The sequence below is a fragment of the Myxocyprinus asiaticus genome, chromosome 45, assembly GCF_019703515.2.
Source record: "Myxocyprinus asiaticus isolate MX2 ecotype Aquarium Trade chromosome 45, UBuf_Myxa_2, whole genome shotgun sequence".
Lineage (NCBI taxonomy): Eukaryota > Metazoa > Chordata > Actinopteri > Cypriniformes > Catostomidae > Myxocyprinus > Myxocyprinus asiaticus.
This window is the reverse complement of record NC_059388.1, coordinates 11,757,216-11,781,833: the sequence shown is the minus strand read 5'-3', so window position 1 is coordinate 11,781,833 and position 24,618 is coordinate 11,757,216. Positions and strand designations below refer to the sequence as shown.

Genomic DNA, 24,618 nt, shown 5'->3' with positions numbered 1-24,618 from the left:
ATAACATGTTGGTTGAACATTGGTCCTATTAGGTGATATTTGCACGAGGTTCTGTTTAGATTAAAATCGCTTCCTTTGTTATTTACAAGTTGCTGGTGTAGTGTTTAAGGTTTATGACTGGTAACCAGAACATTGCACATTTGCTTCCTGCAAGCCACAGCATCAGCCACAGCATGTAACTCTTCTACCCATCTACTAATGTGCTGTTTTCATGGTAACATCATTAAAATTCAATCAAGCTTTAAGAAAGATTTTTAAGAAAGAGCAGTTCTCATTGAGACTCATTAAACTGTTGGTGGATGGTTGAAGAACTTCCCTCATTAACAGCACCATTGTTTTTTTTTTTTTGTTTTTTTTAATTGGTTAGCTGCATGATTTAAATGGATAAAGCTCATAGGAGAACTTCTCTTCTTGTGCCGGCACCAGTGGCTCACTGGTATGAGCACTGTAACTGAAGCAGATGGTCTAGGGTTTGATCCTGGCCAGAGCTGGGTCTGCACTGGAACTCATGAATGTACACTGAAACCCAAGAGGGGGGGGACACTTGAATGGTGTCCTCCCCCACCTTTCTGGAGTGTTGACCACTGGGGTTATGTGTCAGGTGAACATGCTTTAAGTATGTGTTTTACAGAACTAAATTCTGAAGCTGAACCAACTAGTCTCAAAATAAGCCCAACACAGTTCTTGTTGGGTCTCAAACCATCAATCTTATGGTCTCAAGGCCAATACTTTCTAAACTGAGCTAACAGTTTAACGCAGCAGCAGGGGTTCTGTGGGCCTCCTTGTCTGAGTTATTCTGAAGATGAAACAACTAGTCTCAAAACAAGAGTAATACTGCTGTTGTTGGGATTCAAAACAGTGCTCCTTCACTCTCAAGACCATTCCCTTCCATACTGAGCTACCAGTTTGACACAGCAGCAGGGGTTCTGTGGGCCTCCTTGTCTGAAGTAATTATGTAGATGAAATAACTGGTCTCACAAAAGCTCTATCCTCTAAAGCACAAGTTATGTGGGCCTTAGATGAGCTAACAATTGTCAAAACATACAGAGCCAATCCTAAGAGATAGCAAGCATCCAGCATTCTGAGATTTCTAACCAGATATTTTACACTCAGAATGGTGTGATTCTCTGGTTTCTTCTGGTTTCTTAATAGAGCTGCTAGTGGATGCCTAAAGTCAGCATTTCATTTTTGCAATTCACTGCTGTTTGGCTTCGCAGTGGCTCATGTATACAGTATAAATAACTGCTTTCTATAAATGCTTTCCAAGTTCTTCTGTCTGGTTTCATACAATTCTAATAACACAGGTACAATTTTAGTCTGAGCCTCCATCATCATTGCACAGAAAGAGAAATCTGAACAGGTCTGTTAACACCAGCATCCACTACTTATTACTTAAGCATCAAATAGTTTAAAAGGTGGGGTAGTGTTGTAGTTCACTAATGGATGTGTTTGCGTCTCGACTTTTCCAAGAAGAATCTTTCTCCATAAAAAATGCTAATTCAGACACGTCTGTCCTGGAGCGGCGAAGAGGGGGATGAAGCAATTACTAAAGCATTAGTGTGAAAGTGGGAATTCCTCTCTCAGGGTCAGGGCTCTAATGACCACACAGGCATTACTTTAATATGCAAACACACCTTACTGTGTGAAGTCCCTGCATCCTTCAGATAGCAAAGCCTCCTGCCCTCTATCCTCTGTCTGGTTTTTATGAATTCTGTATAATTTCCTGCGGTGGCAATCTGTGCCTGTTCTATTCATAGAGTAGGAATTATATCAAACATTGTAAAATGCTGCACAACTGGGTCTATATGCTTTAGATGCTAAAGGGATGTCCAGTGTAACCCCAAAATCAAACAGGAGTTATATTTTGCATAAAGAAAATTAAGCCTATTTTTTTAAAACCGTAAAAAATATTTAGCATTGAGACATTTGTAAAGTACGTTTCTAAAGTTTGATTGTGAGTATACATTATTTTAGTGTTTGCTGCACTTTATGGTGATTTTAATTATTTTCATTGACTGTAATGACTGTAATAAGAACAAGATTCTCACATTAGCGAGTAATACACTTCACAAACACAAATACATTGGTGGTCATGAGAGTTTTTTTTAATTTAAACTTTTATTCAATCTTCTATACATTCATTACGCAAAGCAATGGGCTACAGAAATCTTCCACCTTGATACAGTCTAAAACAAATGATACCCTCCAAATACATGTCATTAGCACTGTAGATTAGCATCAACGTACATATGTACCCCAAAGTGGTGACCAATTGCAATTTACAGTAATAAATGTCACATTGTGGTCTTATTTGGCTATGAGAGACCACATGAATGCATTTAATAACATCTCCACCATTTGATTTGGTTAATTAAAAATGTGCAGCAGTAGCCTAGGCTATAAATCTTACAAACCGTACATAATGAATAGTTACCTCTATTGATACCACAAATGAAAAACAACTTGTTGTAAACATTTGAATTACGTTTAAAATGATGATAAATCATAATGATAATATTCACTATACACAAAACATCTTATGAGCTCCAAGATGGAGACTTAATCCTTGAGTCATTCTCAAGGCTGAAATGGGCAGGGATGGAATTAAAGGGATAGTTCAACCAAATATTTAAATCTTTGTTTGAACCTGTATGACTTTCTTTTTTGTAACACAAAAGCAGATGTCAGGTTAAATGTTAGCCTCAGCCACCCTTCAATTTCATTGTATCTTATTTCTATATTATGAAAGTGAATGAGGCTAACATTTAGCCTAATATTTCCTTTTGTGTTCCAAAGAAGTCAAACAGGTTCGAACCAACATGACAGTGAGTAAATTACAGAATTTTCATTTTTGGGTGAACTGTCCCTTTAAACTACAAAGTACCAACTGCCATGAAGTGTCATTAGTTACCCCAGGTAAAATAAGCCAATAAACTCAGATTGAGGCCATCATGTAACAAGCACATTTTCCTTTTCATTTGTTCTTTTTGTCATGAAAGTAGTCCTACGGAAGCATGCTACAAAAAAAAAATGGGTGGCACGTTTAACCTGCATTATATGCCAAAGAGGTTTTTGTTGCCACATTGGTCAAATTATAGCAATTTGAAGGTCAAAACCCTTGAATCTAGAAGAAAAACATGAACAAAACACTTCTTAATTTGGTGCCACACCACGTACATTCAATTGCATTTCCTCTATTATTTAGTTTTTTTTGCAAGCCTTAAAACAACAGTCAGCATTGCCTATGTACACACACACATTTACATTAAATATAATATCACTTCCTCATTACAACCCTTATAAAAGGAGGAGGTCTCAAGTAACACTGTCGTGTGGCTGAGATCTTACGGATCTTCAGATTTTTGAAGCCTCCCAACAACACAGAAGGATCCTCTTCCAGAGAGCGACAACAACATTGACAGACATGTAAGACCAGAGCAGATAGTATACAGGATGGTTCTGAGAGATGTCGTGTTCTTCAGCAAAACCTCTCAGGGTGCCACAGCAAGACATTTAGACTCCATTAGTGATCTTTAGGTCACTTGGTTCTACCTTGTGAGTTGACCAACCACTTTGAGCAAGGTCTTATTCTCCTGTTTCAGCTGCTCGTTCTCATCTTCAGCGTCATCCAGATCCTGCAAAACACAAAAACATTGGAAGAGCATTATATTTCCATGTATTCTGCTGGAGAATATTTTCTGAACAAACCAAAAGTAGACAGATCCATCCAACTTAAAAATCACTCTTCAAACTGCCCATTCTGACTGGGCAAACTGAATTAAACAAGGAATGTCCCTCTCTTCTACTATACAATAATGATGTCCTTGTAAAAGTGTTCCAATTACATATTTGCTATCGTTGTGTGCTCTGCCATTGTTCTGTGTGCAGTAGAGACAGACGGCATCTCTATTCCTAGGCCTCCTCTTCAGTGGAGCAAGATTAATAATAACAAATTAAACATTAGCAGCTTCAATTAGCTGTAAATGAGCTGACCTGCTGTCTCATCAAAAGCGCACTAAAGTGACAACATTCATTTTCAGTTTCCTCCATCAATGATGACAATCCGTGGGATTACTTGTGCCACGCTTTTTCTAGACCTCAAAAGCAAAGATTGTTAAGTAACAGCAGAAGCTCAGCAGAAGTTGTTAAACTCAAGAGGTCATGGGAAAGAACATGACGTAATTTAGCAATGTGTGTCTACGTGCACGACTACGGAAACTTCCACTATTTCTTTTCAAATAAATTTCTCATTATTAAAATCCCATTCAGGGATAGTTTTTAAAGGGAAACCAGCAAAACCTTGTATAATGTACTTATGTATGGACTGTGGTTTAAGTATTTCTTCTCTCGTCTTGCATGTCACATTCTGCATGTTAATTACAGCGGTGAAGCTTTTATCATAGACTGCACTCCAAAACAATCTTTATTAGCCAAACCAATCACAGGCTGTGTCTGAAACCTTCTCAGTTCTCAAATACATACAAATATATATGTGTTTGTGTGTGTGTATATACAGTATTTATATCTTTAAAGGTATGCAGTGTGAAGGTTGTACAAAGTAACATTTATCTTTAACAAAACTATCAAAGTGAATAACAGGCACAACAACGCCTCCTCAACATGGGTCTGCTATCTTGATAGTGTTGGACTGAATGGATCATGTGGACTGTGTCACGACAACAAATACATCATAGTTTTCAGATATCTCTCAGATTTATATCTCTCTATTTAATACGAGGCTCTACATCTGTTTATCTTAGAATCCAACAAGAGAAGGGACTGCAATCACAGACAAAAAGGGTCAATTTTGATTTAATGTTGACTTCAACAGTAACTGCCGTACAATTTCTAAACTGGTTCAAAATAAAACGGCATGAAACTGTGGGGCAATAATCACTGCTTCACCGAGCGTTCGTCCACTCCCACTGTGAGCATAACAAACCTTGAGATCCAACCACATAAGACAAAATGAGTTTGGAATGTTGATCAAGTAACCAGTCAGGCTCAATTCAGTGACAGCGAGTTCACACAGAGAGTTATAGGAGGAAATGCAATCTGAGACCTGTGAGCATTTGTTTCTCTGAAGCGGAGGATAATTGTAATCTTCCACTAAGCTGCAAGAGCAGCTTTACAATATGGAGCTGATTGCTGTGACATAGCAACATGGTAATTTGGTAATCGTTTCAGTTTGGTTGCCAGGCTGCGAGAGACACATCTGTTGGAGGACAAGGAAATGGACGGGAAAAGGGGGAGGATAAAAGCTGCACTGAATAAAAACACCTGTAAGCAAGACAGACGAGAGATGCACCTTACTAAGTAGCGTGAGTGGTTAGCTGATGAGTAATATCCATTAGCACACAGGAAACAAGTGTAAATATATCGCGTCAAGCTCTTATCAGACACAGATGCTTTTAATTAGGACTTAACTTAATGGGATACACAACACAATGACAAACACATTAAAAAAGTAAAGCATGCCTGTGTAAAAGTCATTGCAACTGGGGTGTAAAAGTCATCACCATCATTGCTAGAGTGTTGGGGGTTGTAGCTAGGACATTGCTATGTGGTTGCTAAGGTGTTCTGAGTGGTTTTAAGTGTATAGCTATGAATCTGCTAAATTGTTTGGGTTGTTTTCCCACATTTCTTTACTGTCTGCCAGGTACAGAGCCCCTTATAGGACAGGGAATGTATTTTTTGAAATAGTTTTGCATTCCCTCGCAGTACCCTTATTTATCCCTTACAAAACTTAACCATGGTTTTACTACAGTAACCATAGTTAAACTGTGGTATTTCAAGTAAAACCATAGTAACAATAAAATCTACCATGGTTTTACTCCAGTAACCATAATATCCATGGTAAAAACCATGGTAAAACCAAAACTATGATGATAAACCTCAATCATTCTGCCCAACAAAAAAAAAAAAACATGGTTACTACAAGTTTACTATAGTAACACCATGGTTAATTTTTGTTATAAGTATGGTTTTTAAAACCAAGGTTTCCAGCAAAAAATGCCCTTATGAAAATTAACCATGGTTTCACTATAGTAAACTTGCAGTAACCATAACCATTTTTTTAAACCATGGTACATGTACCATAAATTAACCATGTTGTTACTATAGTAAAACAAACCATGATTTTTGACAGAATGAAAATAATAATAAAACTTAACAAAAAAAAAAATCAGAAAATCATATTGAAATATTAAAATAGTGTTTTTATGAGCCGAATATTTAAAGCTGAACGAGTAGAAAAATTTCATAAAGAGTGGATAAAGAATGCAAGGGGAACCAAAATAATTGCGAGGGAATGCAAACTATTTACGAGTCTGAAAACTAGCATGCTTAATGATTTGAGCCATCATTCATATATGTAGCAGGAATTGTGCAGGACATGTTATGTTTAAAGTAATAGTTTACCCGTAAAGGAAAATGTTGCCATTGTTTTTAGTGCTAAACAACGGTTGAACATGCAAGCCTCTATGAATGAGCTTCTCTCATGCACTCATGAACGTGCAACGGACGTCAAAATTTTCACTAATAAACCACTTCAATTTCAGGTTGTTTTACACCAAAACGTTTAGTTTAGATTTCAGAACACCTGGAATATGATGCAAGAGTCACATGGACTAATTTTATAGAACTGTATTTTTTCATCCTTTTTTAAACTTTAAAGTGAGTCACTATTAACTGACTTTGTATTAAAAATTATCCTGTTTTGTTCAGCAGAAGACAGAAAGTCATACGCATTTGGAACGACATGAAGGTGAGTAAATTACTCCTTTAATAAAATGTAGGGGACTGTTCAAATAAAATATAAATGAGCAATAGAAATAATGATGCTTAGCAAGCACCACTGATGACCCTAATCTATGAATATTTCTACCAAATCTAAATCTCTTTTAAATCCATTACGTGTAGAGATGTAAAGGGTAAGATTATGTGAGATCCAGAATATTCTACGGCATGTGCTGTTTAAATTACATGTTTAAGTGTTACAAGGCTGCTATCAGTTTCTCACCCTGTTTAGCAGGTCGATCTCCTCTTTCAGCTTAACGATCAGCTCGTCCTTGTCCTGATGGTCCTTCAACAGGTGAGCATTCTCCTGTCTCTCCAAGGCCAGCTCCTGGAAACACACACACACACACAATTCTGTAAGACAGAAAGCCTTGTACACATCTCAGCAATGTGTCATTACAGTACAGTAAATTACCCTAGCAATTCTACTGGAAAACAGAAATTTTGGTTTAGCACTTTTGCAGCATTTTATCTTTTTTCACCAAAGACAACTTATAATGTTAGTCAATGTTTCTTGCACCAAAAACAGTCGTAATTTAGTTTAACTTGGCCATTTTACACCCTCTCTGAAGTTAAGAATTAAAATAAAAACTGTTACTGCTATTGAATCTTGAAAACTTCTGTGTAAATGAAATCTGTTATGATTAGATATGTTTAGAAACCAAGGTTCCATAAATTTTTTTTTTTTTTAAATACCAGAACCAAATGATTTTCATGACTTTCGATTCTGTAAACAGTTCTCGAACATGCATTCTTCATAAGGACGGGACAACATGCTAAAATACTCAGTTCTGCAATTCAATTCAGCACTATTGAATCAGCAGTGCAAAACGCACAGTGCGACCAGTTTAGTCTGATTCCCTAACGAATAACACTTATGTGTTGGTTCTTTTGAATCCACTGTGCAAAATATACAGACAGGGTTTGCTTAACAGAAAATTCTCTGCCATTTACTGATTTTTAGTGAAACATTGGCAGATAATTCCAAATGCAGCGACAGGGGAACGGACTCCGTGGCCACTGGCAGTGAAGGGAACAGACTCCATGGCCGTGGGCACTGGCAGTGACAGGAACGGCCTCCGTGGCCGTGGGCACTGGCAGCGACAGGGGAACGGCCTCCGTGGCCATGGGCACTGGCAGCGGCAGGGGAACGGCCTCCGTGGCCGTGGGCACTGGCAGCGGCAGGGGAACGGCCTCCGTGGCCGTGGGCACTGGCAGCGGCAGGGGAACGGCCTCCGTGGCCGTGGGCACTGGCAGCGGCAGGGGAACGGCCTCCGTGGCCGTGGGCACTGGCAGCGGCAGGGGAACGGCCTCCGTGGCCGTGGGCACTGGCAGCGACAGGGGAACGGCCTCCGTGGCCGTGGGCACTGGCAGCGGCAGGGGAACGGCCTCCGTGGCTGTGAGCACTGGCAGAGCCTGAAGAGTAAGGGCCCTTCTCCCTCTCCTCCTCTTCCGGGCGGTAAGAAGCACTGCAGTGGTAATGGCCACCGCCTCCTAGCAGTCGGCAGCAGGAATGACCGCCTCCTCCAGGTGGTCGGCAGCATGTTTCCTCTGGTGATGGCGTCGAGAATCCCGAAAGGTGCGTTAAAGAGCTGCCGTTGACTTGGCCGGACATCTCCTGGTGGACAATATCGGGCTCGGCGGGCCTCTCCAAATACACCGACAAAAGGGAAATTTTGGGATTTGGTGTTCCACCCTCGCAGCAGACGTTCCATCTCTGGCAACCGGCAGAGGTGGTCCACCAAATCCCAAAAGGAAAAATGAATCCCAGCTCCTCTGGACCAATGGGCTTGTCCAGACCTGCCCAAAAAATTAACCCAACTCCTCAGCAAAGACGTCGACAGGTCAACCGTGCTGAAAGTAGGCCAAGGGATCTGGGAGACAGATTCCTCAAGGGCCAGAGCTGGGTTCAATAAAACACTCCTCATGCTTCCGCTGGGTCCAAAGTTGGTCAGATCGTTCTGTCACAGAATATTTAAGGTAGGACCCAAGGTGTTTTATTAGAGAAACAAAAACCAACAAAACACAAACAAAACTGTCACGAGGGAGAAAAAATTAAAGCAAGGCAAAATAAGAACTGAAAACAAACCAACTAGGTAAACAGGACTAAACAGGAAACAAAACTCTCACAAGGGAGAAACCAAAACAACAGGAAGAGAAAACAAACCGACAAACTAGACAAGAACCAACCAGACTGGACTGGAGACTGAACACAACAAGACGATCTGACAATGAAGATGAAACAAAGGAGGGAAAATATATAGGGATAGGAAAGAGCCACAGGTGCTGCTGATCTACTAATGAGCAGAGCAAATTGCACTGCTGAGCAGCACCAGTGAGAAATGCGAGGGAAGAAAACAAAAGCACATGGATAACCTGAGAGAGAGGTGGAGGAAACTGTCACAATCCTGCCACATAATGGATAAAACCAGACCAAAATGGCAGGATCATGACACTCCTTCCTTCAGTCACGCTATCTGATTTTAAAGATTTTAGTTTTGTGTCAACACGTTCAAGTTCACGTAACTAATGCATTATTAAGCACTAAAATCGTTTTTCTGCAGTGTAAGCATTGAAGACCTAGGCAGATTTGGCAAAGTTAATTTCAATAAAAAATATTGAACCTTCAACGAGCAGGCGATAGCGGAGATGTTCATTCGCAAGGAGAGATGCATGGATTTTGTGTTCAGGTAAAGTTAATGTATTTATTAAAAATCTGTGTTATTGATACTATGTCATAGATACTAAGTCATTGTTTCTGGTTACTCTGAGGCTATGATGTATTGATCTGGCAATCATGCCCTTCTTGTGTTATGTCTGTTTTATAGTTGTAACATTAGGGCGCAGTGTCTGTTTAAAACAATTTAGTCATGAAGTTCCCCACTGTAACATAATTGTTTCCATTGACTGGTGGGTTCTAAGGCAACAATTTACATCAATAACATTTTCGCGACATTACACTCACTCGTATTATGTGTTTTGGGCACAGCGTTTGATAATGTGTATTAACAAACTTTGATGCTTGCCCAGTCTCAAAGCCCACGGCACGTGCCTGATATATCATATATACATTATCAAACGCTGTGCCCAAAACACATAATACGAGTGAGTGTAATGTCGCGAAAATGTTATTGATGTAAATTGTATACATACTGTAAACATATATACATACTGTAGTTGAAGTCAGAAGTTTACATACACTTAGGTTGAAGTCAATAATACTAATTTTTTAACCACTCCACAAATTTCATATTAGCAACTATAGTTTTGGCAAGTCGTTTAGGACATCTACAAGTAATTTTTCCATCAATTATTTACAGAAAGATTGTTTCACTTTTAATTGACTATATCACAATTCCAGTGGGTCAGAAGTTTACATTCACTAAGTTAACTGTGCCTTTAAGTAGCTTGGAAAATTCCAGAAAATTATGTCAAGCCTTTAGGCAATTAGGCTAATTGGAGTCAATTGGAGGTGTACCTGTGGATGTATTTTAAGGCCTACCTTCAAATTCAGTCCCTCTTTGCTTGACATCTTGGGAAAATCTAAAGAAATCAGCCAAGACCTCAGAAAAAAAACATTGTGGACCTCCACAAGTCTGGTTCATCCTTGGAAACAATTTCCAAATGCCTGAAGGTACCACGTTCTTCTGTACAATCAACAGTATGCAGGTATAAACACCATGGGACCACGGTGCCATCATACCACTCAGGAAGGAGACGCATTCTGTCTCCTAGAGATGAACATAGTTTGGTGCGAAAAGTGCAAATCAATCCCAGAACAACAGCAAAGGATCTTGTGAAGATGCTGGAAGAAACAGGTAGACAAGAATCTATATCCACAGTAAAACGAGTCCTATATTGACATAACCTGAAAGGCTGCTTAGCAAGGAAGAATCCAATGCTCCAAAACTGCCATAAAAAAGCCAGACTACAGTTGCAAGTGCACATGGGGACAAAGATCTTACTTTTTGGAGAAATTCTCTCTACTATTATTCTGACAATAAATTCTTTTTTTTTTTTTATCTCCTTTTCTTGCAATTTGGAATGCCCAACTCCCAATACTTAGTAGGTCCTCGTGGTGGCGCGGTTACTCACCTCAATCCGGGTGGCGGAGGACAAGTCAATCTGCGCATCTTATCACGTTGCTCACAGTGCATGACATTGTGGAGACTCACAGCATGTGGAGGCTCATGCTACACCCCGCGACCCACGCACAACTTACCACGCACGCCATTGAGAGCGAGAACCCTAATCGCAACCACGAGGAGGTTACCCCATGTGACTCTACCCTCCCTAGCAACCGGCCCAATTTGGTTGCTTAGGAGACCTGGCTGGAGTCACTCAGCACGCCCTGGATTTGAACTTGTGACTCCAGGGGTGGTAGCCAGCATCAATACTCGCTGAGCTACCCAAGCCCCGACATTTCACATTTTTAAAATAAAGATTACTCATGGATAAGGTGTTGGAGTGATGACTGCTGGAAATGGGGCTTGTCTAGATTTTATCAAAAATGACTTTTTTCAAATAGTGATGGTGCTGTTTTTTAAAACAGTAATGTCCTGACTATACTTTGTGATCAGTTGAATGCCACTTTGGTGAATTAAAGTACCAATGTCCTTCCGAAACAACAAAATCTGTACATTATTCCAAACTTTTGGCTGCCAGTGTACATATACAGTGCTGTGAAAAAGTATTGATTTCTTCTATTTTTGTGTATTTTTCATACTAAATTGTTCTAGATCTTCAAATGAGATATAACATAAAACAAAGGCAACCTGAGTAAACACAAAATACAGTTTTTAAATATATATATTTTTTATTGAAGCAAAAAAGTTATCCAACACCTATATCACCCATGTGAAAAACTAACTGCCCCCTTAAACTTAATAGCTGGTTGTGCCAACTTTAGCAGCAACAACTGCAACCAAATGCTTCCGATAACTGGAGATCAGTCTTTCACAATGCTGTGGTGGAATTTTGGCCCACTCTTCTTCACAGAGCTGCTTTAGTTCAGCCACACTGGAGGGTTTACGAGCATGAACTGCCCGTTTAAGTTCCTGCCACAGCATCTCAATCGGGTTCAAGTCAGGACTTTGACTAGGCCACTCCAAAACTTTAATTTTGCTTCTTTTGAGCCATTCAGGGGTGAAACTATGCCAGCCCTACGGCACAAAACATAAGAATAATTTGTTCAAGAATCAGACTACGCTGGTCGCGTTGTAGGTTTTGCACTGTAGATTAAAAGAATGACTCATAAGAATCATTCATTCAGCAATCGGACTACACTGGTCACACTGTATGAGTCAGTTCTTTGAATATACAGTGTAAAACACAGTGTGACCAGTGTAGTCTGATTCCCCAATGAATAACTCTTCTGAGTTGGTTTGTTTGAATCTACAGCGCGAAACAAAGCGTGACCAGTGTGGTCCATTTTGGCAGCTTAGTTTAAGTAAATGGTCTTGATGGACTGGTAAGGGAGCTTTGCATTGTGAACGTATAGAATGCCAAATTCAAATTCTTGTTTTATTTTATTTTTTAAAGCAAAATCATGTTTTCCATGATATGTCCCCTTCAAAAGTAGCTTTTCACTTCTCTGAAGAGTTGAGTTATTCTCAACCATCAAAACCCACGTCCCCTGTGAGACCTAAATGTAGGACCACTTGAACATATGTTTCCATATCCTCTGCAACACATGAATATTTATGACTTTGTGATGAATGGCTATAAAGCAGCACATCTCAGTTTCATTTATCATAAAATATGAGTATGTATCTACCGACATAAGTGGCCTTAATGTGCCTTATGCCTTTAGGACTTCTAATCTATTAACCTAAAAGTTTAAGCATAATTTATCTCTGCATTCAAAACTAGCTAAAGTTTTCACTGAACATTTATATATGGATTTATTGCATAACATGTCAGAGTCCAATTGAGTTGATGGTTATTAAAGTGCAATCTACGTCTTGTTGAGAGATACAGTATGTAACAATATGAACCTACTGCAAGACAAGAAGCAAAATAACTCATGGTTTACTAAATACTTAAAAAAAAAAATAATAATAATAATAATAATATAAGTATATAACAAACAAAGATTTGATGTGGGGCTCTTGCTTTAAAAGTATGGTGACATTTGAGAACCGTGGCACAGGGTTTGGACTCGTGGTGTTTCATAAAAGCGGTGTGGACAGAGATGTCTTCCAGAGAAAGGTCAGAGTTACTTTGACAGATTTTATGGCAGCCAGAAGCACCACCGATTTAGGATCAGCTAAAACATAAGCACAAGGATCATGGAAAGAATCATAAAGGAAATTATATGTGCAAATTTTCTCCACAGGTGAAAGACAAATCTGATCTAAAGGATATGTGGTTTAATGTCAAACAGAAGAGCAGAGTTTATGGACTTTAAATACATAGATCAAAAGACCACTTCATGTAAAAATTATGTCTTAAAGGTGTCATGACATGAGAAATCAAATTTTCCTTGATCTTTTGACATATAAGAGGTCTATATACTATAAAACATACTGTTAGTTTCAGAACTCAAAACTTCTTCCTTACTGCAAAAAGAGCATTTGTTGAAATCAAGCTGCTAAAATGACTCTTTTTCAACTTCTTCCACATTGTGATGTCACACTGTGGTAGACAATTATATCTGACCACCTCCACAACAACATATCAAGGCCTACTTTACCTTTAATCACTTCTGTAGCCTGCCTAGTAGCGGTGAGCAGTGAGATGGCAAGAAGAGAGAGCAGGTCAATCGAAAGCAGAGAGCCAATCAAAACAGTGGGTTGTCAGGCTGTCAAAACAGACTGTCAAGTCTTAAAGGAGAAGCAGCACCAAAACAGAGTATTTCTGACAGAGGGTCAGAATAAGAGTGGAAAATCATCAATATTTTACAAATATATGACTGTTTTTTTTTTTTGTTTTGTTTTTTTGCGCAATAAACTTTAGTAATATTATAAGTGAGCCATAACGTATTAAAATAATTTAAAAAAAGGCATGTCATGATCCATTTAAAAACTAGACGCTGGGTCATTTCTGACCCACATATGCATTCTAGGGTTAAAATAAACGAGGGATGAGTCAAAATTATTTTTTGGAGGTAATCAACATTATGCCACAAATGCTGTAGATTGAGCTTAACTCGGAACCCAGAACATTCCTTTAACTTTTGCGGTAATGCACACTGACATCCATTGACCAATGAGAATTTCAGAGGATATGGACCAGTGTCCGGATTCACAAAACATTCTTAAGAAGTAAATTCTTCTTGACTACCATTTATTTCTTAATTTCTAACTTAAGAATAAACTTTTCTTAAAAATCGACATAAATAACATCTTAAAGTTAAGATAACCTCAAAGTTGTCTTAAAGGGTTAGATCAATATTTAAGCCCTTTTTACTATCAATTGGCACTTTCAAATTCTTCTTCTTTAGTTTTTGGTGATTTGCATTCTTTGGGCTTATCGCCACCTACTGGGCAGGGAGGAGAATTTATTGTAAAAAAGGACTTTTTTTCACCCACACCTATCATATCGCTTCTGAAGATATAGATTTAACCACTGGAGTTGTATGGATTACTTTTATGCTGCCTATATGTGCTTTTTGAGCTTAAAAGTTCTGGCCACCATTCATTTGCATTGTATGGTACTACAGAGCTGAGATATTCTTCTAAAAATCTTCATTTGTGTTCTGAAGAACAAAGAAAGTCAGACATATCTTGGATGGCATGAGTAAATGATGAGAGAATTTTCATTTTTGGGTGAACTATCCCTTTAAGAATTTTAAAGAGTTGAACATTCTTATAAATCTTTCAAACAGTTACAAATTTATCCTAAAAATCTGGCTCCAGTTGCGTTTTCGCAAATCCAATTGGCTGCATTCTCACTTGATTTTAAACGGTTCCGTTACTTCTATACCCTCAAAACTGATCTTCCCATCAGTCAAAAGCTCAGTCAGAGCTTCCTCTTGTGTGAGTGCTCAAAGGTCTATGATGTGAAAAGATGGATGTGTGTAGGGCAAATTGATCTTGATAATAGACATGGAAACACACCCTTTCTAGCTCTTCTATCCTCCTCTCCAGGGCTATAGGCACGGTGGCGCTGCCTTCCCTTCCATGTCGATGACGAAGTCGGTTTCCTCCTCCGTCCTCATCACTGCGCAAACATACACACAAAAACACACTTTTGAAATACGCACAAACATTGCTAAAACCAAATGCACTTATTCAACATATTAACTATAAAAATAATGTCTAAATAAATAAATATACTTTTTTTTTTTTTTTTTTTACGTGAAGTACACAACCAACTAAAAGGGGTCACAGTTATAAACATTCATGCACTCTAACAGTACAATACCTCTAATGGAGGGCCTTAAAAGCATAAAAAAAAAGTGTGCACATTTTCACTCAACATTCTGCTTACAAAAGATGCTGTCTTTTCACACATTTCTTACTCTTTAAATGAGACTTCAACCTTTCTAACATATCGGCTTAGAAATGTGTCATTTATTTCGCAGGAGCAGAAATAGAAAACTGATGTACAAAATTATTAGAGTATGAAAAGCCGTTTAATGGCATTGGAGCAATACGCTTTCATTAGTGAGGAGAAAAGACCTGCTTTTACCAGGACTATGCCTTAGGACACTGCTGTGCAGCTAGTCGAAGAAAAAAACAATCTGTCTTTTTTTCCCATTAGTTTTCACTCTCTCCATATCTTTCACTTCCTCTGCACCTTCTAGGCCCAGACACTCCAGGAAAATTCATGTGGAACTTTTTTCAACCAGCTTTATTTCAGTAATTACAGACATGGAAGGATATAATATTTTACTCTTTCAATTGGTAACCCTCTTTGGGAATCAAATTATTGGGCCTTGTTTTCACTTCAGAGTGTAGATGTGAGCAAGGGATGCATGTACATTCCACAAAAAAGGGAGAAAAAAACAACTGGCATGGAATCAGAGGAAAGTTCAAATGTGTGGTCTGTTTTTTTCAACCACTTGCCCAAAGTCAAGGATTAGCAGTTTTATGAACTGGCTGCGATGGAGATTGTAGGTCATATCAACCCTTTAAGCTCAGAAGGGCCTGGGCCCATTGAGAAAAAAAAAAAAACTACAGTCTTGACCAACACAAAATAGGTATCGTTTGAAAGCTTAGAAGCTGTACTTTACAATGCATGTAGGCATTATGACCAAAACCGAACAAGTGCTTTGAAACTTTCAGACAAATCAAAAGTTTTTTCCATTTTGATAATTTATTAAAAACTTCACACTGTATATATTATTATAATCAGCAAAAACATCAAACTGATCAAATAGCCATGTCATCGGAAAGCTCTCAGAGTAGAATACAACCAGCCTATTTGTTTTACTCACAGACAAATATATAGCGAGTAATAGCTAAGTACATGTCTTTGACATACCATTCAAAAGTTTGGGGTCACTTGCCTGAAATGCTTCTCATGATCTTAAAAATCTTTTGATCTGAAGGCGTATGATTAAATATTTGAAATTAGTTTTGTAGAAAAAAAATATAATTATACCACCATATTAATTTATTTCATTACAAAACTAAAATTTAATAATAAAAAAATAATTTAAAAAAATGTAAAAAAAAATTTGAATGAAAAAAGAAATTGATGACTTGGACTGAATAATTAAGTAAAGCAGCCACTAAGTGCCCAGCATATAGATGGGAACTCCTTCAATACTGTTTAAAAAGCATCCCAGGGTGATACCTCAAGAAGTTGGTTGAGAAAATGTCAAGAGTACATGTCTGCAAATTCTAGGCAAAGGGTGACTACTTTGAAGATGCTAAAATATAACACAGTTTTGATTTATTTTGGATTTTGTTTAGTCACAACATAATTCCCATAGTTCCATTTATGTTATTCCATAGTTTTGATGACTTTACTATTATTCTAAAATGTGAAAAAAAAATAAAAAAAATAAAGAAAGAAAGAATGAGTAAGTGACCCTAAACTTTGAACGGTAGTGTACGTTACATGTAAACAGGTGTTGCTTATAAGCCACATATTCACTTATAATTCCAGCATTACTTAGATGGGGGGATTCCCGTCAAAATGAGCCAACACCCAATGTAACCGGATGCATAGGTCATTAGATAATCTACACAAAGCACAATGTGCACACAGCACATAATGTGCAATCTGGCTAAAACATGTTAGCTTTCCTGGATCAGATGACTTCAATGGAAATTATGCAGTACATTGTCCAGCATCATGGAATGCTAAACCAATCAGATCACTGCAACCAGAGGAAGTCATCCAAATATGGCCAGAGAGGATCGTTCACTCTAATTACATATGGCCACAAGGAGACGGCGCCAAGTACATGACACAGACTCAATGACTGCTCAAATGACACAGAATGGAACTAAATAAGATCTCGTTACTCATGCCTGAATGCTTTGGAGAGCACACATTTAGTCATTGTTGTATATGCATGTGTAATTAGTTCTTATGTACAATTATTATGTTTGTTTTTTTGGAGACGTTTTGGACACAAGGATAAATAATTTTTGTAATGCTATAACTTTTGATTGCTTTGTCATTTCAACACAAAGTTGTACTCAGTTACAGGTGACATGATTGGGTAAAAACAAAAGCAGTTTTTCTGAGCTACCTTATTTACACCCTGAGATTTATAATGTCAAATCAGAAAAATAAGAGAAAAAATAAGAATTTTTGGCAGATTTATTGTGATTTTTCAGCAGTTTCTTAGGTTGAGAGTCTGATCATTTACAATGATCTATATCATTGTTTTTAATGTTTTTTTTTTTTTTTTTTTACGTTTTCTTTAAAATTATACTAAACAATTGACCGTCTTTGGTTATTTTGTAGAGTTATAGGCTTTTAATTTTGGGCATGCCACTGAAACAGGAAATCTTTAAAAACACCTTTAGAGCTTAAAGGGTTAAAGTTTAATGTATTAAGAAATTAAATGTGGCATCACATTGCTTGATTGTGAAACTTTTTACATAGCATGGCTTAGTACTGCAGAAATGCATTTGTGTACTTTGTCTTTGAAATATGAAGAGTGATCTGCAAAAATGTATTCTGGATGGTGGTCAGGTGGAAAGACATACCTGATGGGACAATTCAGTAATATTTATCAGGAAAGTGCTACCTGATTGGTTGGAGAAACTATAACCTAACCCTACCCCTAAACCTAACCCTAACTAATCAGGTAGCGCTTTACTCATAAATATAAATGAGCCTTCCCCTGCCATCCTACCTTTTGGAAATTCGCCAGAGCATTGCTATGTGGATGATAAGGTGTTCTATTTGGTGGTTGATAGTGGCACTGCCATACAATTGCTAGGGTGTTCTGGGTGGTCACTTTAGGTATACTTCCATTTTGACGTGAATGCTCAGCGTCTGTACAGTCAAACGAGAGCCTATCAAAGTATACTCCATATAACTGTGCGCACATACACAGGCAGTTAGTGACTATGCACAGGCACGCTATGACTGCTATGAAACATCAGACTTTCTCTTCAGGAGTTTAGACCAATAAAGATGTCCTTATATACCTTCAGACTCGAATTTTACAAATGCAGGTATCTCTTGACCTCCTCACACACATGCTCTACACTTGCACATCCACGGTTGCTGTTTTTACCTTCATCTCCTGATTTCCAGTGCCGATTACGTCGTCTTCTAGCACATCTTCATGACAGCAATGGCTCAAAATGTATGTGTTGCCACCTCGTGAACCCACTAATTAGTTCAAATAACTCCAGGCGCACGCAGTTAGAAAAATCAAGCTGCCCGCGATCAGTGCTTGCGCACTCTGCTGATGACGAGATTTGCATCACATGTCCTGTACGCGGACGCTCAACGTTCGTGTCTGACCAAAGTAAACTTTGGGCTTTACTAGCCAAAGTCAAAAGAGCCAAACCCCACAATTCTATGATATTGTGGTCCCTAATTTGAGCTAGTTCTCTCCATCAAAGTATACTGGATTTTTTTTTTTACTCGTTTTAGTGTCCGCCAGGGGTCAATCGCAAGTCAGATCACTTAGAAAAATAATAGAACACCTCTCCTCAGCAAGCCATACAATTTCATGTTAGTAGCAGTGTGGGATGGGTTACACACTCAAGTTTAATATTTAAAGGTTTGTTCCCATCCCTAACATTTGAACTATATTAAGTAATGCTTGCCTAAGACACACCACTAATTAGAAGTCACTCAAAAGTCTTTGATTTTATGTCTTCTTGGCTGATCTGAATTTCATATCCAGAGAATTAAGTCATTATCAAGCATGTTCTTAGATCTACAGCAGTTGTGGGCACTCTTAAGTTAAAACTGCACAGAGCCCACTCTAAACGATGTGTGATTTTACATTTCAAATGCTTACATTTCAGCTAGAAAAAGAAAAAAAGAATTGAGAAATGTTCTGAAAATTGCTGTGAAATTAGCTGTGAAAGTGACAAAAGCAACAGTGGCCCTAAGAAATATCCCATTCTATGTAGAAACCAGCTTGAATCACCTCATCTCTCTCCTCTAAAAACCCTAATTTCACAGAAAGGCAGAAGGGGGCTTTGGTCCCCATAACATTAACAGCCTTAAAGGTCTGTAAGACTCTTTCAGGCACTGAAAAACCATTTGCTAGCTCAAATATTCAGTGCAGTTATTCCCAGAATGCCTCTGTTTTGACTGACAGCCATTCTAATCCTCCTGCTAATGAGAAGGTATGGTGAAGCGCTTGATCTAATGAGGATATTCAGGTCATGCGAACAGAAAAGAACTGATGTGCAACCAACCAGGCTAATGCTTATGGACCCAGACAATTTATTGCAAAAGTAAGCATCAATATTATTATTGCTTATACTTCGGGTATGAAGTGTGCTATTACATTTCTAAGCCATCTGACTTATGATTTTCACCTGGCGGAAAATAAAATGGGCAAATAAATCCTAAAGACTTACACTGAAAGAGGAACCATATCAAGGGAGCAGAATATCACAGCGATTTGGAGGTGGACTCTTTTGGCCTGTAATCAAAATCTAACCTACTCAGAACACCCTGGGAACCACCCACAACACAACTTAGCATCATGGTTATGCACAGGTAAGCTCAAGTAAACTCAAGTTTCAAAAATGCATATGGTCATCTTTCAAAGACACTGCTGTTTTGTACAACACTGAAGATAACTGAAATTATGAATAAAATATTATGAATCTTCAAGGAAAAGAATGCATATTTTAATGCTTCCAGATACGGTGTGTTATATTTTTCTTTGGCTCTATCAGTGTAGTGTTATTTGAATCTGATTGGCTCAGAAAATGGACCAGATGTCCAATCTGAATGTTCATGTTCTGAAAATTTAACAGCCACTCTGTAGCATTAGTCCCCTGTGGAGAGGAAACAGGAGGCGGCAGAGGTAATGATCTGCTCCTGGAAACTCAGCGGTAGGGTGAGTGAGTGAGAGAAATAGTGAATGTCATCACTACAACTATGTTGGACATACAATTTGGATGCACCGACCTACAAAGGAAAAATAAAGTAACTACGTTAACATTGAGACCAATTTCCCTGCTAAATGTGGACTGCAAATTAGTCTTAAATTATTGTCCCTGAATCCTAGCAGAGTTGAGTCAAACCCATCTGTCACAGGACAGATCATCATCTGAGAGGCCCGATTTAGGTCAAAACTTAATTTTGACAAAAATGTGGTTTGCTTTTGCATGGCAGATCTCATTAACTCTGGAAACACTGAAATACTTCTACCAAGGCTGAGCGGTATGACTATCAACTGTGCGACGGTACAAAGGTGTCAACAATACAGGTATTTTGCTATATCGTTTATACAGCGTTTGATATATTTGAGCGGCTATAAATTTGCAAGATTGCTTTAAGTTATTTACATATGAGAGTGACAAGAAACATGGAATAATGCAATAAAGAGTGGGACGTCTCTCAAAACTAGTAATCATTTTGAATTAAGAGTTTTTGTTAGGCAGAATTTAACTGGTTACTGGTAAGGATTTGACAACTGCTTGCCTTTGAATGTGGCACATCCAGTCACAACTTAAGGCTTGATTACACTACACGACTTTTAAAATCTGAACTGTTTATAAAAATATAGATATCAAACACTTACCAACTTTTTAAATGGCTACAGATAAAAATTGGGCATCACACACTAAACTACTGACGATCATACACTTCTTGACTGTCAGGTCGATCCAAACTGGTTACAAACTTGCACGGAAACACACTCCCCGTTCTAGAAGGTGCATGACTGATGTAAACAAACATCATATTTCATATGGGAACTGGCTGCTGTTGCTATTACTCTGTGTTCAGAGTTGTGAAATAAATTTGGTGTGGTCTTGGTTGAGAAGACACGTCCAGTATGGCCTCTATAAACGACAACACAAGTTGGAGGTGAATGGCATTAAGTTAAACTCCACTTGAGTGCTTATTCGCCATATCCATTTCTCGAGCTCTGTGGCCCTGCACTTATAATTTCAATTGGCTGTTCACCTAATTACTTCAGATAAGGGTCGTGGAGCATCATTCACAACTGGTTTTCATCTGTAGGCATGTACAGTCGGCTCAAAAATAGCAAACATGTTTGATATCCTCTGACAGATGGAATAGCAGTATGAAGGGGAAGAATTCAGAGACAGTGCCCATCGTTTACTACACTAGTTAGTGTGAAATCTGTCAATTCCGACTGGCCCTAAATCTGCAGACTGGACCAACAAGCAAAGAAGAGCACAGACTCGGACTGACTGCAAACCGGGGCTTAAATTTGTGTTAAAATTATGTATATGTAATCAAGTCTTTAAAGTTGGAAACATCCAAAGTCCAACTTTAAAGTCTTGCTTTTAACTCGAGATTAACTATGTTTTTGAACTGATGCCAGATTATTCATTCGTTCAGAAAAATTGTATCTATGGTTAACATTCATCAAGTTCCAAATAATATTTTGTTAGCACTGAACAAATGAAACACCACAGTAAACCATTGCAGACATGTTCTACCTCTCTTTGGTGTTTCTGAAATATTAAATACAGCAATGGGACAGTTTTTTAATTTGATTGTTAGCTGTCGCTCTGGCATTGTGACAGTTGGAAACGTTTAAGAAAAATACTCAATATTGGGGCAGGAAGCAAAATCGTTTAGAGTATGTGACGTGAGAATTGACAGAGTCACTAAGTAAGAGTAAATACAGGAAGACAAACACACTAAGTGTTTGTTTTAGGTTAAGGATAAGGGGGAAAGAAAGTCCAATTAGGTCTCAAAGTTTTCATTCAACTTCTCTTTCAAATTTGTCTGCTCAGCTTGATACAAACAGTCCACTTGTATAATTTAAGTGGGAACAAATTCAGGCCTGACTTTACTGCCAAATAAGAGAACGAAAACTCTTCTGGCACTGTTACAATAGCTCTGAAAATTAGTCCAGTTAAGCTATGCTGTCATTTCACAGGCTTTAAATCCCTTTCTTCTGACAAGAGTCTTCTTTTTTCTTAGCAGTTTTGCTTAAACAAATGTTCAAACCAAGTTTTTTTTTACATTTGAAAGAAGCCATGAGATGAGTGCATGGTCCAGAGCTGTGGTTAATGACTAAAACTGAGGCTTTAATCTCTCCAGTCAGCCTGTGTGCAAAGTCACCGCAAGGCTGGAAACATTATATTTTACCTGCTGATAGATATGTGCAGTGTGGGGTGGTAACTGGAAGTACTAATCATACTACTGTGGCAGGAAATTACCTGCATGTACTGTATTTATAAATTTGTCTTAAAATCTGGTTTGATCTTCATCTAAGTTACAATAATGAACAAACACAATCTGTTATAACTAATAACACACAAATTACTGTATTGTTCTTATACAAACTGAATACATCATTCAAACAATCACAATGTAGGTTGGAAAAAAGTATGTGAACCCCTAGACCAATGATGTCAACAAAAGATAATTAGAGTCAGGAGTTGGCAAAACTGGCATTCAATTAATGAAACAAGATTGGAAGTGTAGGTTAGAGCTACTTTGAATTATAAAAAGCACCCAAGCATTTTGAGTTTGCTATTCACAAGAAGTATCTGCTGACGTTGACCATGCCTCACAAAAAGAGATCTCAGAAGACCTACGATCAAGAATTGTTGCTTTGCATAAAGCTGGAAAGGGTTACAGAGCATCTTGAAAAGCTTAGATATTATTCATCTGTCCACAGTTAGACACATTGTCTATAAATGGAGACAATTTAGTACTGTGGCTACTCTCCCTAGAAGTGGCCGTCCAGCCAAGATGACTCAAATGCACACTGCAGAATGCTCAAAGAGGTCAAAAATTAACCCTAGAGTGACAGCTAAAGACCTGAAGGAATCATTGGAATTGGTTAACATCTCTGTTCATGAGAAGGACGGCACTGCTTTCCAACAAAAACATTGCTGCGCGCCTGAAGTTTGCCAAAGAAAAAACGAAATCCACCTTTTGGAGTGGCCCAGTCAGAGTACAGACCTTAACCCAATAGAGATGCTGTGGAATGACCTCAAGAGAGCCGTTCACACCAGACATCCTAAGAATATGGCTGAGCTTAAGCATTTCTTTAAGAAAGAATGGTCCAAAAGTCCTTCTGAACTCTGTGCACATCTAATCCGCAGCTACAGGAAATGCTTGGTTGAAGTTATTGCTAACAAAGGAAGATCAACCAGTTATTAACCCAAACAATCACTAAATAAAAGTTTAAAGCAGTTACAATGGAGCGCACTGTTTTGATGCCGCAATGAGGCCATGTTTCTGATGTAAAACCAAGAATATGCAAACTCGAGCCTTCTCCCATTCCATCTGTCACTCATTTTAACCACTTCCGGTGCTGGGAAAGTGGAACGGCTAGGCTTTCAGAATCTTCTATGCTTCTATCACGGACTCAGAATCCCATGTTGCATTGCATGTAAAAAATATGGGGACACACATAGCTGGCAAGTGCATTCTCGATCACATCTTATCAATCACAATCAATCATTATAAACATCTAAAAACCACATTATGTGTTTGATAATATATAATCTGTCCTTCAGTGCACCTTCTGTGACATAATCTGTCCTTCAGTGCATTTGCTGTGAAGAGTAAGGTGAGATTTTTTTTTAAATCACAGCGCGCATTAAAGAACTCACGCAGGGGGGTCCGTCAGTATAGGCGGAACTCACCTGCAAAAAGGTTAAATCCAAGGGTTCACTTACTTTTCCATAGCACTGCGAATGTTTAATGGGATGTGTCCAATTAAGACATGAAATATTATAATTGTTTGTGTGTTGTTACCTTAAGCACATTGCGTTGGTCTATACTTGTGACTTTGATGTAGATGAGATCACATTTTTGACCAATTAATGCAGAAAACAAGCTAATTCAAAAGGGTTCACATACTTTTTTACATACTTACATAACTACATTTTGTAGTGTGAAATTAAGGGGCCGTTCAAACAGAAAGTGTTTTTGCGTCCGTATGTGCTATTAAAAAAAAAAAATGTTTTCTATGTAAACATGTGTTGGACATTTTTGACCACTGCGCAGCATCTTGCTGTTTGTTTTCAGCATCGCACACAGAAGTCCTACGTTTTTAAGATGGGTCAAGTTAAAAGAACTTCAACTTTTAAAAACGTATCTCAAGACACCTGCGTTGTTTCATTCATTGTGCTGTCTAGCTTTTCTTAACGCAAGAATCTGTTTAGTCTGAACGCCCTTTAACCCAGCTGATTCAAATTAGTGTACTTTTCTAGTAACAAGCTATTTATTCCAAAAATTACATTACATAACAAAAAATTTTGTCACATTATA

General features: G+C 38.2%; 1 protein-coding gene across 3 annotated transcripts in view; it reads right to left on the bottom strand.

The window, feature by feature from the left end:
* Positions 1-2,090: 2,090 nt before the first annotated feature.
* Positions 2,091-24,618, bottom strand: part of LOC127435421 (PRKC apoptosis WT1 regulator protein-like) — a 90,795-nt gene continuing 68,267 nt past the window's right edge. For all 3 annotated transcript variants that reach the window (XM_051688910.1, XM_051688909.1, XM_051688908.1), the window contains 3 exons: positions 14,859-14,961; positions 7,022-7,126; positions 2,091-3,635 (listed from right to left, as the gene is read on the bottom strand). In XM_051688910.1, the coding sequence (XP_051544870.1) occupies positions 3,549-3,635; positions 7,022-7,126; positions 14,859-14,961 (295 nt within the window). In that variant the 3' untranslated portion in view covers positions 2,091-3,548. The remainder of the gene's footprint in view (positions 3,636-7,021; positions 7,127-14,858; positions 14,962-24,618) is intronic.